Here is a 17,679-nt window from a genome sequence, read left to right as displayed (position 1 = left end):
GCCGCAGGCCCTCAAAATAGTCGGCATGCAATTTTGAGTGCCAGAATTCCCCAGATAGCTGACCCAGGCCACTCCGGGTCAAGTCATTGAGCAAACGCAATTGGAACAGTGCAGATGGAGCAGGATTTGTTAAGGATGAATCGGTGGGGAGACAAAGCTCCCTAGAAGCACGTCTAATCAGCCATCTTGTCTGGCCACACCATCAGGAGCTCTTTTAATCCTTAAAGTGAGAGCATCAAAATCGTCTGTTTGGAGAAGTGTGCCATTTGCTAAACTTTTAAGGGGAAAGCAAGATTGGATGGTCTCATCCAAACAGATTCTAGTGTCAACAATTTATTTTAAAACTAATTTAAAAAAAAATTAAATCCAGAAAATGCTCTCTTTGGAAAGACATGTTTTCTCTGTGAAACTCATCTGACCTCTGATAAATTTCTCAATTTAAATGCCTCCGAGTTCCACAAAAAGGTAGCGATGGTCTAATGTTTTAAGAGTTTATATCATCAAACAGAACAAAACCATTTTGGTGTCATTTAAGAAAATGGGACATGCATATGAAATGGAAAGACACTAAATCCCTCTTATGTGCCCCCATTTTTTATTCTCTTAGTTTCATGATTTAAGGTTTGTACCCGGTTTGCTGAGGCCACAAACACAGACCCATAGAAGTTGGTGCCAGTCTCTCACCTTCCTGACAAGAGAATGGTAATGTATAAAATGCAACCTCCCCAACAACAGAATAGCAATGTGTAAAATGTAAAATTTCGATTCTTTCTCAAGCTTTAACTATTTTACGAGGAAGGGAGCAGAAATGACTGGCTGCTTTGCTTAACACAGGATACAGTTTCCAAAACATCTTTTATATTAATACCTTGGAAAGAAGGTTATGAGGGGTGGAGAATAAATAAGGCATAGTTGAAACAAATCCCTCCATTAATCTACCCTCAGAAGCTTACCTCAAAGCAGTCTTTCTTTTTGTGCGTCATAGCTCCGCAGTTTTGACATGCACCTTCACGGTATTTTGTTGTAACTGCAGCCTGACAAAAAAATGTAATACATTTTATTTTTAAGATGTTAAAAAAAAATACCAGATGTTCACTATTCTAGAGGTGAATGAAATGAAAAAACAGCATTGTTTAAGAAATATTTGTAATGGTTGAACCAAAATAAGATGTTTCGGATATTAGATGCTCAATTGACCTCGTTAAGAATATGCTTATTAAGTTTACCAGCTGCACACAAATTGTGTTTAATCCGTGGTCAATGTTAAGGGCTAACAATGAAAGCTAAATAATATTAAACATAAGAAGCTACTTAAACAGCTACCACATTGAAGCACTGTAGATGGTATAGACAGAGACTGATATATATGTGTATATTTAGATATAAATATATGGACTATTTATTGCATAAACATACCAGTGAGTGGAGCAATAATATGGCATTCAATTTTACTGAGCTACAGGTATGAGACCTCCTTCTTAAAAGACAAAGTAGGGACCACTAATAACTACACTAAATTAAAATCACTTGATGCCCCCTTCTCCAGGTCACAAATTACACTTTAATAAACTCCTCACCACAATAAACATTTTGCACAACACAGGATCTAAGGCTTCATCATAGCCAGTTAACATTTTCAAGAGGACCTTTTGACTTGCAAAACATTTGGTAATTGTTTGTCATAAAGTGGAACAGCCACAATTTTAACTTCTATACATCACTTTTCCTCAGGCTGCTGAAATCAGACACTATGCATTTCACTGAGAAACAGAAATATGTGACATGCTCTGTATGTTTTAAAGGCAAGCTGTTGGTGTGGGAGTGAAATGAAAGTGACATTACCTCTTGGACCCCTCTATTATACCATTCCCCTAAATAGGTGAACTCCTTCTGCCTCTCTTCTTGCGGTCTCTGGTGCTTTAAGGTTGGTCTTTTTGAAGGATCAATATACCACGGGACAGAAGAAATGTACTGAGGAATGTGGGGATTGATGTCTCTGTATGAAAGAAATAAACAGGTTAAAATTAGATATTCCAACTAATCATTTGCTCACCATGCTTTATCAGCATGAGGTATATTGTACTGCTACTCTAATTATTTTTGTAAAGGGAGAAACTCTCAAAGAAAAAAAAAAACTATGCATGTCATACCACTGATTTTTGCCCAGGTGGACTGAACCTAAACATGCTAAGATGAGATCGTATGTATCATTCATAACAGCAACAAAGCTATTCTGCATAAGCACTTTTAGTTGGTGATCTGACCACTTAGTAACAATAATACAAACCATTGACAGAAAATGGAGTGTGAAGGTATTCAAAACATTTGCAACAGCAAGAGAGTACACAAAAATAACTAGGTATCCACTGCATTAAGGATATCGACATTTAAATGATTGGGTTCCTAAAAAGCTCACTAATGATGCTTAACTTGTAGACTTTTATATATTTTTCCTATAACTCTTCAATTTTCAATCAGGTTTCTTATAGAGTGCGACTACTCACCCATGAGGGTCTCAAAGCCCCGCGAGGGTCTCAATTTTGCATATGCAATATTCAACCAACTCTATGTTTCCAAATTCTTTCTTTTGAATTCTTTTATTTTTACAATTTTATGACAGTACATGTATTTGAATAAAGAGAAACACAAATGTATATGTACGCTAATACATGTTTACACACAATACACCTGCTTCCTCTCTTTGGCTGAGTAAACCTTATGGTTGAACAGCCTCTGAAAATGCCTAATTTAGTGGACAAAAACACTACCACAATTCTAATACAGATTTCCCGCACTGTTGTGTCGCCTTTCTTGGCCAGATCAAGAAGCAAATTAGTCTTATTTCCTACTTGTTCGTACTGCATTATTTTTTCGCAGCTAGCTGAAAATAATTATCGTCGACCAATACCTGGCCTTTAACCTGACACAGGACTTACGTCGAGAATCTAGTGAGCAACCTTGCATAACCACAACAGTTGCATGAGGGTACCCTGTTTTTTGCACGGCCTTCATCTGATGATTCCACCTAAAGTCACTTCTTTAAAAGGAAATGGGGCTATATAGGAAATATAGGATATTTTATAAGCATTTTCATTGACCTGTGTACATAATAGGACGTGGTAGCAGCCTTTTCCCAAATCTGATGAGGTGTTACCCCGAAACTGGTCCGACGAGGATTGTTTCTGGCCCAGGGAGGACCCAGCTTGGAAGTTCAGGCTGGACTGTTCCCATGAAGAACAGGGTCAACACTGATTTGCATATGGGTGGCTCCAAACTGGGATGGCGTACTGAGCAAAAGAAAGATGGATTTAACCCAGATCTCTTGACTGGGGTGAATGTTTGATTTTACAGCCATCATTTGTTGCTGCAGCACTTTTCGCTCTAAGTGGGATGGGTATGCCCAGACGTGGGTCCCTTGCTCGCTGTACCACTGGATTCAAGCTAACCTAACCGATGTGGGGTGTTACCCCAAAACCGGTCCCAGGATGCTTGTTTCTGGTCTAGGGAGACCTGGCTTGGCATTTCGGTTTGGACTGTTCCCCTGAGGAACTGGGTCAAGACTGATTTGCATATGGCTGGGTCCAAACTGGGGTGTCGTAGTGAGCAAAAGAACGATGGATTTAACCCAGATCTCTTGACGGGAGTCCGTCCATCACTTGTTGCAATATCCAGCAAGGAGGTCCAAAAGGGTTGCACAATCTTTACTCCATCCTATTGCATAGATATCTCAGGTGTTGTGTTATGGTATTAACATTTATAGAGCTCACATGTACCCTAAGGTGTCTTGGGGCTAACTGCACTTGAACACAACCAGAGGCCTTCAATTTCTGAAATGCCATGTTTTAAGCTCCTTCTAGAAGGCAAGTAGAGTAGGGATGGCTCTATACAGGGAGGCAGAGTGTTCCAAAGTTTAGTTGTGCCGGTGACAAAGCTTCTTCCACCCCAGTTAACTTTCCAGAATATGGGGCTTGTGAACGTTTTGGCACCCAAGGAGCGCAGTGGTCTACTAGTAGTGAACCACTGAAAGATATTTTTCAGAAACTCTGGCCTGCATTATGAAGTGACTTAGGGGCGATGTATAGCGCTTTAAATTTGATCCCACCTCTCACTGGGAGCCTGTGAAGCTTCCGTATTCCAGGGAAAATCGAAAGGAATTTTGGCAATCCTAGTATCATGCTAGTCGCGGCATTTTGTACCATCTGGAGTCTATTAGTATGCTCTTCATGCATGTTCATGTAGATCCCTTTAAAATAGTCTAGTTTGGATAGTACCAGAGCAGTGATAACTGTATTTTTGATATCTGCAGGAATGTAGCGTAGGATTTTTTTGATCATTCTGAGGGAGTAAGAGGATGAAGAGACTACAGCGGTTACCCAAGTGCCGTAGTTGAAGCTATATCAATTAGTGTACCCAAGTTCTTCGCTTGGGTACTGGAATGAGGAGGGGCCTAGCTCAGCACGCCACCACGAGGGAGACCAGGCCAGAGAAAGCTTGCCAAATGTTATAACCTCTGTTTTACCGGAGTTCAGCATCAGACAGTGGCTGCTGATCCATGAGCTTATCGCTCTCATGCCTTCTTGGAAGTGTGTAGAGATTCTGGGATTGTCGCTGAAGGATGACACTACTAATTGAGTGTCATCGGCGTATGATGTGAGTGAAAAGTCAAAGCTTTTGAATAGAGTAGCAAATTAAGAAACGTAGATGTTAAAAAGTGTAGGGCTAATTGAGGATCCCTGGGGGATCTTGCAAGGCCGTGAAAAAGGTGAGGACTCGTAGGAGCCCATGGCCACCGATTCTTTCCTATTAGACAGGACAGGAGGGACAGTGTGTTGTCCTTAACACCTAGTGCTGCTAAACGGTTGATCAGGGTCTTAAGATCAAGTGTATCAAAGGCTGCAGGCAGGTCAAGGAGGATAAGGGCTGCAGAGCATCCTTTATTTAGTGAAGCTCTTACCTCCTCTGTGGCTTTAATTAGGGCTGTTACCATACTATGCACCGGTCTAAAACCAAACTGAGTTGGATCATGCAGATGGATATTGTGGACGAACTGGGGCAACTGAGCATTCATTATTTTCTCCACGATTTTTGCCGGGAGGGGAAGACTGGAAATGGCGCAGTAGCTTGTGGGGTCAGCCGGGTTCAGGCTAGGTTTCTTTATTAGGGGGAAGGATGGAGGATTTTTTCCAGATGGATGGAAAGACTCCTGTAGAGAACAGTGTTGAAGATGTATGTGAGGCTGGTGAGGACAACCTCAGGGACAAGTTTAAGTATGCTGGGAGGGCAAAGGTCTTGTGGTGAGCCAGATTTGGAGCTACTGAGTAGTTTAGCAACTAGGTCAGCGGTTAAAGGTGCAAATTCAGCGGGTGGTGCACAGTTACATTTCTCCTGAGGGGTGCTGTGGTGGGCTCTACCTTAAAGGAGTTCTGGAAGATTTGGTCCACTTTATTGAGGTGTGAGTCTTTTCAATCTCAAAGCACAGGCCCTCTCAGGAACCAGTTTTCCCACTTTTTGCCAGGAAACTTCCAGACTGGCATTGGCTCTTGTTCCGAGCTCTTTAATTGTTTCATTATTTAGTCAATGAGGCACTAGCCTAAGGGCCTCACCACTATTCAAGTCTAACTTCAGAGCACCCTCCAACTCTGACTCCAAGAGGCAATCAGCCACACATAATTCTAGGGGAGAAGTGTGGATTTTAAAGCACATTCCATCTGCTTGTGCCTTACAGCTGAACCGGCACGAAGTATCTCATTAAGTCCAGTGCAGTTAACCCTCCATGAACTAGATGGTCTTGTTAGCACAAGTCAATTGCAACATCTCAATCTGGTGCTTGGCCAGGACAACATTTGTATTAAAACTGTCAATGAAAGTAATAGTAGAGAAGCTTGGGAACAAAGGAAATTTTTAAAGAGCAAATACAGCCATTCCAAGAGACATAAGACCCGAGTTTTAATAGAATTGTTGTGTCCCTTATCAGCTTCTGAAATTATACTTGCATGGGCTTTTGCACTTTTAGGAGAGGCTGGCCTCTAGGTATTTCACACAGGGCAATACATATAGGAGTGGGAAGTTCTGCTTCAAATTATGTATTGTTAAAACCTTTTCAGAATCTGCAACACAAATTAATTAGTCTGGTTAATTTTGAACCTTACAAAACTCTTCAATCTCAAACTTAGCAACTGGAAATGAGATTTCTAGTTCAGTCAATAAGAAGGTATTATCATCTGCAAAAGAAAACTACAGTTTATTTCTGTACAGTTTACACTATTTCTCTATGACTTATGCTTTATGTTATGACCTACATGACCATTATGAATATTTTTTTAAAAGTACGATTTCCTGCCACCACCTTTGCACTAATACAATCACATTAAAGTGGAGATCATCTACTTGTTTTAAAGGACCTTCTAATTGGTCATAATGAACATGATAAAACTGGGCAGAGTGAGACCTTGCTAAGACAGTTTTGACAAAAGCCCAATATATGTAATGAGTAGAGCAATATTTTTCAATGTTGGCACATTGAACTAAAGCACGTACCTCGCAAGTGTAATGTACTTTTTATCTACATTAAATGGACATGGACGGATTAGGATTCTTATTTTGCTGGACAATATTGCCTAATCTCAGGACCTTAGCATAGATCTTAACTTCAATGTTTAGTACAAACAAACGGACCTTACGATTGTTTAGGAAGTAGTATAGCTGAAGCCTCTGTCATTGTGCTAGAATCTAGAAAGCAGTTACACGCCTTTTCTAGTGAGGTAGATAATTCAAAAGGTGCAAACTTTGTAAAAACCCATCAAAACAAAACACTGAACCAGTCTGGTATGTTATCTGGTAACAACGAAAAACAGCCAGCAGTCGAAAATTCAGTTTCCAGTGCCCCACTCTCTTCTATTCAAATTTTGTCCATATTGCACCCCGATGTATACTCTCTCTTCCCCAACAGCACAAAGTTCATAGTTCTCGATACAAATGCTCCAAAGGATTGGACATTTTCTTGCTTTATCACTTTCATCTCTTTCTATTTGCCCCTCAATTTTGGTATAGTGTTTGGTGTTCAATTTTTTGTATTCAATTTAGTTCCTTCGAAAGTTCATGTCTGAATTTAAAACTGTAGTCTGATTACTCAAGAGCTACCTTACCAGATTTATACCTGAAAATGTTACAGTTACTCGCAGTAGTGACTATGAAGAGAAATCACTGTAGAGGAAAAGTCTTAATTATAGGGTGGATCCACATGGATTTATTGTGCAACATAGAGAACCGACATAAAAAGTCATGACGGGGTGGTACTTAATGTTAGATATGTTGAAAGTAATGTACCAGAAGAACATATGGTGATGTTGGACAGGATGTAGGCTCAGGGAAGAGCTTTTCTTATATGACGCTCATGCCCTCAACTCCAGGGTAAGGTCCTGGCCACACTCAAAAAAGATTAGGGGTATTCAGATACCATCTTCACTTCCAGATCCACATCGACCCCAAAACAACACTCAGAGGCACTCTCCTCTACAGACCACCAGGACCCCGCGCAAAATTCAGTGAAGACATCACGGACTTCATCACCCCACACGCGCTCCCCTCCAAAGATTACATCCTTCTGGGAGACCTCAACTTTCACCTTGAAAAGACCAACGACCACAACACCTCCACCCTCGTGGACAACCTCGCCAACCTCGGACTTAAACAACTAGTCACTTCCCCCACCCACATCGCAGGTCACACACTCGACCCCATCTTCACATCCAGCAATCATATCTCCTTCTGCCACACTACGGATCTCCTCTGGACCGACCACAGCTGCGTTCACTTCATCTACAACAAGCCGAAACCCATCATCCACTCCCAACCTACCCTGCAAAGAAACTGGAACAAAATCACCACGGACCAAATCTCCGCATCGCTCCTTCGAGACTCCCCAGCCCTCTCTTCTAACGCCAACGAAGCCGCCGCCAACCTCACCCTATGGTTATCCAACACCGCCGACACCTTAGCTCCACTGAAAAAACGTCAAAGCAAACCTGGCAGCAAGAAAGCCTCATGGTTCAACGATGATCTCAAGAAGTCCAAGAAACTCTGCCGCTCCCTTGAAAAGGCCTGGAAAAAAGACCCAACCACCAGCACCAAGGACGCCTTCAAAAGCGCCACCCGCACCCACCACCAACTGATCCGAAAAGCCAAGAAAACAGCTTTCAAGGATCGACTTGACAACAACGCCCACAACAGCAAGGAACTTTTCAACATCGTCAAGGAATTTTCCAATCCCTCGGCCAACTCCAACGACATCACCCCCTCTCAAACCCTCTGCGACTCCCTAGCCTCTTTTTTCCACAACAAGATTGCAGACATCCACAACAGCTTTGACAACCAACCCGGAAACCAACCCACCCTACCATCTGCTGACCACCTTCCCCCCGTGAACACCCTTAACGCTTGGAACCCAATCTCCACTGAGGACACCATCCGCCTGATGAATTCCATCCACTCAGGATCCCCCACAGACCCATGTCCTCACCACATCTTCAACAAAGCAGACTCCGTCATAGCACCGCACCTCCGAGACGTCATCAACTGCTCCTTCAACTCCGCTACCTTCCCAGAAGACTGGAAACACGCCGAACTCACTGCCCTTCTGAAAAAACCAACAGCGGACCCCACCGAACTCAAAAATTACCGCCCCATCTCGCTTCTTCCATTCCCGGCCAAAGTCATCGAGAAAGCCGTCAACAACCAGCTCGCCGCTTTCCTCGAAGCCAACAAATCCCTCGACTCCTCACAGTCCGGCTTCCGAGCCAAACACAGCACTGAGACCGCCCTCATCGCAGCAACAGACGACATTCGAACTCTACTGGACAACGGAGACACAGTCGCCCTCATCCTCCTCGACCTCTCTGCAGCATGCGATACAGTCTGCCACAGCACCCTTCTACAACGCCTCAATAACATCGGAATCCAAGGAAAAGCACTTGAATGGATCACCTCGTTCCTCACCGGAAGAACCCAGAGAGTCCGCCTTCCTCCATTCAAGTCCGAGGCCTCTGAAGTCATCTGCGGCGTCCCTCAAGGATCCTCACTCAGTCCCACCCTCTTCAACGTATACATGAGCCCCCTCGCGGCCATCGCACGCCGACACAACCTCAACATCATCTCCTACGCGGACGACACTCAACTAATCCTTTCTCTCACCAATGACCCTAGCACCGCCAAAACTAACCTACACGAAGGAATGAAAGAAGTCGCCGAATGGATGAAACAAAGCCGTCTGAAACTGAACTCAGACAAAACTGAAGTCCTCATCTTAGGTACATCCCCCTCTGCATGGGACGATTCCTGGTGGCCTGAAGCCCTCGGAAAAGCACCCATCCCGACAGACCACGCACGGAACCTAGGCGTCATCCTGGATTCTTCACTCTCAATGAACAGACAAGTCAGCGCCGTATCCTCTTCCTGCTTCAACATTCTTCGCATGCTCAGAAAAACATTTCGCTGGATCCCCCTCGAAACAAGGAAAACAGTTACCCACGCTCTTGTCACGAGCCGACTGGACTACGGAAACACCCTCTACGCGGGTACTACCGCAAAGCTCCAGAAGAAACTCCAACGAATCCAAAACGCATCAGCCAGGCTCATATTAGACATCCCTCGCAACGAACACATCTCTGATCACCTTAAAGACCTCCACTGGCTACCCGTCAATAAGAGGATCACCTTCCGACTGCTTACCCACGCACACAAATCACTCTACGACATCGGACCAGATTGCCTCAACTCTCGACTGTCCTTCTACACCCCCTCCCGCCAACTACGATCTTCCAGCCAAGCCCTCGCCACTATACCTCGCATCAACAAGACCACCATGGGAGGCAGATCCTTTGCATACCTGGCTGCTAAAACATGGAACTCACTCCCCGCCTACCTTCGCCTCACCCAGAACCACCTAGCGTTCAGAAAGCAGCTTAAAACGTGGATATTTGACAAATAACCCTCCTCCCCTTCCTAAGCGCCTTGAAACCCTCTGGGTACGTAGTGCGCTATACAAATTCTATGACTTGACTTGACTTGACTTGACTTGGATCGCTTCCTAGCTGTAATAGATCTAAAGCCACTGCTCTGGAAGGAGATGAGGTCTTAAACATACAAGCTGGTATACCATCTGTTTCTGTCCACTAGACCTTCAATGCCAGGAGAAAGCTATCGTCTAGGAATATAATGAATATAAAACAGCGTCATATGTCAAGCTAGGAGGAAACATCTGTGGAGGTGTGGCAACCACTGCTGATCTACATGTCTAAGACACATAGGAGGGACAAGCCTGTTCAGAATGGGAGCAGCGGATCAAATGGGTTAAGTATGTGTGATAAACTTGATGAACAGTTTCTACTGCCGGGATGCAAAAGGAGTAATGAAGCTGGTCTTCTCTCCTCTTCTCAGCAGGGAAGAGTTGGGGGAGGGGGCTGGGATAACAAGCTGTTTGCAGGCATTTCTGGGGGGTTCCTTTTACTTTTGTTGATTATGGAGGTGGGGTTAATGGTCATTGAAGACTGAGGTATAAGCACTTGTTCCAACCCAAGTAAAGTGGTTTTGCATTTTTCATGCTGAAAAATTAATTTACATTAAAAAAAAAAAGTAGAGCTAGAGGCTGACCTGCAGTTAACTATTCCTTTTGCATTAATTATTTCATTAACCCTAAAAGATCCAGATTCAAATGGTGTTAGTATCACCAAGTTGGTCGCACACTGCTCCACCCACTAGCGTGTTACCCCGAAGAATTGTGGTCCCTGTAGTCAGCGTCGGCGGGTACGCCTATGCTCAGTGGTGCGTGCAAGTCAGAGTAGCGTTAGCCATCCCTGGACACGTGTTTCGCGGTAGTTGCCGCTCGTCAGCAGGGAGTAGGAAGAGTGCAGGGTTGCTTGTGTAGGCTGCTAAAATCATATCAGGTCTGTACCTCTCGTAGCGAACGCAGGTGCGTACCCATGAGCCCGTCGACTCCGGGGCTCAGAGAGCCACTAAATATGTATCACCAAGTTGGTAGGTAAGCAGTGTGCGACCATTTTGTTTAGTCCAATGGTGTTAGCTTGCTAAATGTACATCCGCACTTGAAATCAAGAAGAGGGCACCATTCAGCATAGAAATACTGAGGTCTGGATGGACATTACTAATGGATAACTGGCATTTGGGTGATGATAAAGTTTGGTTTGGACAAAGAGTATTATATTTGTGGATACTATTCATCTGCCATTGTGCAGGAACTCTCATGTCAGATGAATGAAGACCATGATGTTGGGCCCAAGACATTTTATTGCACTTTCTGTCCACCTGTCGAGAATACTGCTGAGGGGGGCGATAACAGGCTATAATTGAGGCAACATTACCTTATAGTCGACTCAGATCTTGGATGATTTGCATGTTTTGACACCTAAAGGGATAACATAGATAAGGCCAGAGACCGAGCATGATTCAAATATACACCAGCATTGGCTTTAGCTAAACTTTACCTAATTAAATGTACTGATTGAAAAATCCTGCTTACTATTTATTGCAAGTATATGTATGTCACTTATCCTATTACCCTACCTAACTCGTCACTCCCTCCCCTTCCCCGTGGCACCCTGCACCTTTTTGATTAATGTGAATTTACTTACACATTCATGTGTCCGATCCAGGTGTGATTAAATAACACTTCGATATGCCTTAATTGTTGCAATATTTAATTTGTTGATTTTGTTCAGTTTTTTTAAAAGTACGCATGTTCTGGGACCATTTCCTTTCTACTACTATTTATTGCACATCATACTAAGTCACATAGGAATTCAATTGCAAATAAGATTTCAGAATACTCTTAGTAAATAGCAATAGCTGGATCATGTGGTTTCAGAAAGTACGAAACTGTGTGCTACGAATTAACTAACTGGTAGCTGATTGGGGCGGGGACATCAGATGGAACTATCTATGAATGTGATGATGCGAAGAACAGAGAAACAATCTGGTTGATGTTATAGATGCAATACTCAGTTTGCAAAAAAAAAAAAAAAACGAATGCCACATTTATCAGTTTATATTATCATTAACCAAGGCATAGGATTACGTCTGAAATGAACAGACGTACCTCCATGTGAGAAAGTGGCTCTGTATATACTGTTCCCAAATGGGTACAGGGTGTACAGAGTCAACAGTTCCCAGAAGTTTGTCAGAGGCTAAAGTTAGATATAACCTTACTCTCTAAAGTGGTATCTTGGTCGAGCAGTAAGGCAGTATCAGAGGACAGTGTAAAGCATTTGTTGTACACACTCAGTCAGCAAACTGATTTCACACACTCAATAACTGAACTCTAGGCCAACGGTTTATATAAAAAATATATGTCTGTTTTATTTTAGAACTGTGAGAAGTTGGCCTGGCATATGCTGGTCACTAGTTATAGTGGCCACCTTGCACCAGTCCAATTCGACTCTTATGGTAGATAGGTTTAAGACAACCTTTTAAAGAAAACTATCCTAGTGGTAGCTGTGGAGAGCAGCCTTCAGGCTAAGTCTCTGAGGAATGTAAAGCAGCTTGTTTTACCTTATAATATCTTGAATTACCAAATGAAAGGACACCAGACAGGTATATATATCAAATATATATATATATATTTATTTCTAGACACACTCTACTAATCTCTTTTTGAGATTAGAAATCAGGAACACATTCAAATATCAACGTTTCACAATAAGTTAAGCACAAATATGGCTGGGGCCCTAGGGGCGTACCAGACCATATACTAAAAAAGAGGTTTAGGAAAGTCGACTTGCAGAGGGACAAGGCCTAGGGCCTGTAGAATCGATGGGGCTTCACTACTCCACACATGGCAGGTAAATAAAAGACCCACGGGAGACGCATGCAGTGTGAGAACACAGCCGCGGGTTCCCTATTGATTTCAATGGAGCAAGTTGCGGTTGGATTTTTAAAGTTTTAGGGTACTTCGAGGAAGTCTACAAGCAAGCCACTTCGATGGCCAACACACACTAGGGCACCGGAGTGCACAAGTTACCTCACCCAGGGAAGCCGGGTGCATAGGTGTCTTTTGGTGTCAGGTCACGTCGCTGTTTTCTATGGGAGCCAAAGAAGATTTGCTGCTTGCGAAGACTGAAGAAGTGTCCGGTGGAATCCAAGGCTGGATTCAAGATGAAGATGACCTGAAAGCAGAAGGGACAGTGTTCACAGTCACTTGCCAGTGACCCGGGGCCAGGAAGATGGATGCCCACGGAAGTCGAGTGATTTCAGGCGATCAATGGTGTTTTGACTCTTCGCTCACGAGGACCAGGAGGCATCGACGATGACCAGCAGCTGGAATCGGAGTGTCCCACGACGTCTGCAGCTTACTGAGGTGTCGGCAACCGGATTGGAGCCAACAAGCCTTGGCAACAGCAAGTCTTGTGAGAAGTGAATAAAGTCAATGGTGCAGACCAGCAAGGTCTGAGGGACTCACCCAGCGAGGGTAAGTGAGGGCAGGCCTGGAGCAACCAGGGGAGCCCTTTGGTTCGATCAGAAAGTCTTCAGGGGACCCACAAGCCAACGGGCAAGGGATCGCGAAGACACCTCGTGAGGAAATGCTTTACAGGAGCCCACGGTCACTCGGGACAGGGTAGGCCTCTGATTTTCGGTGCACAACCTGCTGGAGGCTTGGGCCACAAATGGTCTAATGCACAAGTTCGTAGAACGTCATGAAGGGGTTGCACTCGACAATAGTGCACGGTACCCGGGTATTGCTGTTCCTCGTCACTCGTGGGGTCCACTCGCCTCAACTCTGCTGGGGACTCACAATGGCCGTCGAGAAGTCAGGAGATCCGCTTCCGGGGCTGCAGGGACTTCGGGCTCCAGCAGGAGCGGGAAAGTTTGCGACCGTTGATTCAAAGTTTTGGTGCCTGCCAAGCAGGGGAGTCACTCCTTCACTCCAAGGGAGATTCTTCCGTCTTCCAAAGGTAGTGGAACGTCGAAGGACCAGGATTCTTCTTGTAAAGCGCCGTCCAGGGATATCTAGTTTGCAATGGCAAGGGTTCTCTATTTTATACTAAAAGAAAGGGAGGGACTAGCTTTATGACCACTCCTCTGGGAGGGTCAGGGTAAGGGGTGGTTACACCCACTTCCCTTTGTCCAGTTTCGCGCCAGAGCAGGGACAGGTAGCCCCTGAACCGGGTTGAGCTGGCATATGCACAGAGGAGCCTACTGCTCCCCCAGTGCAGGACTTCAAAGCACTTTAGGAGTGCATCCACCCAGCCCCAATACACTAAATCCTGTCTGGAAGGTGGTGACACCTCCCTGTGACAGGATGCCTATTGTTGGGCCTCCTCCACTGCGAGTTTCAGTCAGCAGCAGGAGGGCAGCCCAGTGTCTGTGCTGGTGGCATCCATTTTGTGATGCCAGGGCTCTTTCAGATTTCTACTGTGTTTCCACAGCGGGTACATGTCGTCCCCTCTAGAAGGGTGGGATCATACTCCCACACCAGTTACTGGTGTGGGGGTATGATTCCAAGTTGTTTGACACCAAACACGATATGTTTTGATGCAGTCATTCCAAAGTTAGCATTTACCGGAAGGTTATAATGCACTGAAGAGTATATGGTTTAACCGCATCCACAACCAGCCACAGAGAATAGACTCTGCCAGCTGCAGAGGGGCCCTGCTCAAGCAGAGGCACCCCCTCACATTGTAAACCAAGCACCCTGCCCTCAGGATTGATAGGGCCTGCCTTAGGGGTGACTGATACGTTTATATGTGTGTGTATGGTGAGATATAGGAACCTATACCTCAGTGAGGAGTGCTAACACTACCTCACCCAGGCTGCAGTAGCAGGCCTGTGGTGTCAGATTTAGTCTGCTTCCCAGGGGTGGCATAATACATGCTTCAGCCCCTGGTAGGCCTGTGAAGTACCTATGCCCTTGGTACCTAGGGTACCATATACTAGGGGCTCATGGTGTACCACAGTATCCAGTCACTAGTGCATCTAGTATGCACTTAAAGTTGTTTAGAGAGAACAGAGACTGGGGCCATGATTAGCAGGGACCCAGCCAGACTATAGCCAGAAACCAGTGTTAACATCAGAAAAAAGTGGGGGCAACATAAGTGCAGATCCTACTCTCCTACACAACCCCCCCCCCCCACCCAAACGCAGGGACACTAAACTAACCATGACCAGTTGAGTCTTTGTGCTCTAAGTGGAAATACCTTGAGAGTCCATCTGTATTGGCATGTTGGGTCCCAGGTCTATGTTCCACTGTATAGTCCATCCCCTGTAGGGAAATGGACCACCTTAGCAGTTTAGGATTTTCACCTTTCATCTGTTTGAGCCATAGGAGGGGCTTGTGGTCAGTCCGAACTATGAAGTGAGTGCCAAACAAGTATGGCCTCGGCTTCTTCAGGGCCCACACCACAGCAAAGGCCTCCCTCTCTATAGCTGACCAACGTTTCTCTCTAGGGGTCAGCCTTCTGCTTATGAAACCTACTGGCTGGTCTTGACCATCATTCAGTTGAGACAGTACAGCTCCCACACCCAGCTCAGAAGCATCTGTTTGGACAATGAACTTTTTTGTGTTGTCTGGATTCTGTAAGATGGGAGCAGTGCACATGGCCTGCTTCAGGTCATCAAATGCCTTTTGACAGCTAGCTGTCCACTGAAACTTTTTTGGCATTTTCTTAGAGGTAAGATCATTTAAGGGGGTCACTATAGATCCATATCCCTTAACAAACCTCCTATAGTACCCAGTCAGGCCTAAAAAGGCTCTAACCTGTGTCTGGGTTGTTGGAGCTACCCATTCCATTATGGTTTGGATTTTGCTCTGCAATGGTTGAACATGGCCTCCACCTACAAGGTGGCCCAGGTACACAACCTGACTCTGCCCTATCTGGCACTTAGTGGCCTTGAAAGTGAGGCCTGCTTTTTGCAGGGCCTCCAAAACATTTCTGAGGTGGACCAGGTGATCCTGCCAGGTGGAACTAAAGACAGCAATATCATCTAGATAAGCTGAGCAATAAGTTTCCATACCGGTCAGAACTTTGTTCACCAACCTCTGAAAAGTGGCAGGTGCATTCTTCAAACCAAAGGGCATCACCACAAAGTGGTAGTGCCCACCAGGGGTTGAAAATGCTGTTTTGGCCTTGGCATCATCAGCTAACTTGATTTGCCAGTAGCCAGGTCAAATGAACTCAGATATTTGGCTGAGGCCAAACTATCAATGAGCTCATCTGCCCTTGGAATTGGATAGGCATCAGTCCTGGTGACTGCACTGAGGCCTCTGTAGTCAACACAAACCCTCATGTCTTTCTTACCACCCTGGGTATGAGGTTTAGGCACAAGGACTACTGGACTAGCCCAAAGGCTATCTGAAGGCTCAATCACACCTAGTTCCAACATTTTCTGGACTTCAGTCCTGATACAGTCCCTGACATGGTCAGGTCGCCTGTAGATTTTACTCTTGACAGGCCAGACTGTCTCCAGTGTCCTCCTCATGGGTGCACCAGGAAGTCTGACTAGGGGTCAGGCTAAACATATATCTAAACTGTTGCAGAACTTATCTGCACTCAGTTTGCTGATGGTCAGTGAGGCTGCTTGCCAAAGCAACACCATCTACTGACCAATCATCAGGGTTCTGTGAGAGCAGGTCAGGGAGAGGGTCACTCTCCTCCTCCTGTTGCTCATCAGTTGCCATGAGCAAGCCCATGTCAGCCCTGTCCACATATGGCGTAAGTCTGTTGACATGGAGCACCCTAAGGGGGCTCCTGGGAGTTCCAAGATCCACCAAGTAGGTGACTTCTCCCTTTTTCTCAACAATTGTATGGGGGCCACTCCATTTGTCTTGGAGATCTGCTGGGGCCGCAGGCTCCAACACCCACACTTTCTGTCCTGGCTGATAGACAGTCAGTACAGCCTTTTGGTCATGCCAAGCTTTTTGCAGTTCTTGGCTAGCCTCCAGGTTTTTGGTTGCCATCCAGGAGTAGAGACCAAGTGCATAGTCCATCACATCCTGTTTGGGAGGTTTGAGAGGTAACTCCCAGCCCTTCTTCACCAAACATAATGGACCTCTTACAGGGTGCCCAAACAGAAGTTCAAAAGGGCTGTAGCCAACCCCCTTCTGTGGGACCTCACTGTATGCAAACAGAAGGCAGGGAAGTAAAAGGTCCCATTTTCGCCTAAGATTTTCTGGGAGGCCTTTGATCATTCCCTTTAGGGTTTTGTTGAACCTTTCAACTAACCCATTGCATTGTGGGTGATAGGGAGTAGTTAACTTGTAGTTTACACCACACTCCTTCCACATTGCAGTTAGATACATGAAGTTGGTACCTCTGTCAGATATAACCTCCTTAGGGAAACCCACTCTGGAGAAAACTCCAATGAGGTCTCTTGCCACCACAGGGGCTGTGGTGGTCCTCAGGGGAATTGCTTCTGGGTACCTGGTAGCATGATCCACTACCACCAGGATAAACCTGTGCCCAGATGCTGTTGGAGGGTCAAGGGGACCAACAATGTCAATCCCTACCCTTTCAAAGGGAACCCCCACCACAGGTAGTGGTATCAGGGGGCCTTTGTTGTGCCACCTGACTTGCCACTGGCTTGGCAAGTGACACAGGAGCGACACAACTCCTTTGTGTCCTCTGACATGTGTGGCCAATGAAAATGTGGAACAAGTCTATCCCAGGTCTTGTT

The 17,679-nt window shown here is 45.2% G+C and overlaps 1 protein-coding gene across 4 annotated transcripts in view; it reads right to left on the bottom strand.

The window, feature by feature from the left end:
- SLU7 (spliceosome associated SLU7) overlaps positions 1–17,679 on the bottom strand; it is a 264,929-nt gene that overhangs the window by 220,711 nt on the left and 26,539 nt on the right. For all 4 annotated transcript variants that reach the window (XM_085617820.1, XM_085617821.1, XM_085617819.1 and 1 more), the window contains exons 3-4: positions 1,843–1,996; positions 954–1,034 (exon numbers count right to left, since the gene is read on the bottom strand). In XM_085617820.1, coding sequence (XP_085473946.1) covers positions 954–1,034; positions 1,843–1,996 — 235 coding nt within the window. The remainder of the gene's footprint in view (positions 1–953; positions 1,035–1,842; positions 1,997–17,679) is intronic.

This window comes from Triturus cristatus, chromosome 7 (genome assembly GCF_964204655.1).
Source record: "Triturus cristatus chromosome 7, aTriCri1.1, whole genome shotgun sequence".
Classification (NCBI taxonomy): domain Eukaryota; kingdom Metazoa; phylum Chordata; class Amphibia; order Caudata; family Salamandridae; genus Triturus; species Triturus cristatus.
The sequence above is the reverse complement of the archived record's forward strand: the minus strand, read 5'-3'. Positions and strand labels throughout refer to the sequence as shown.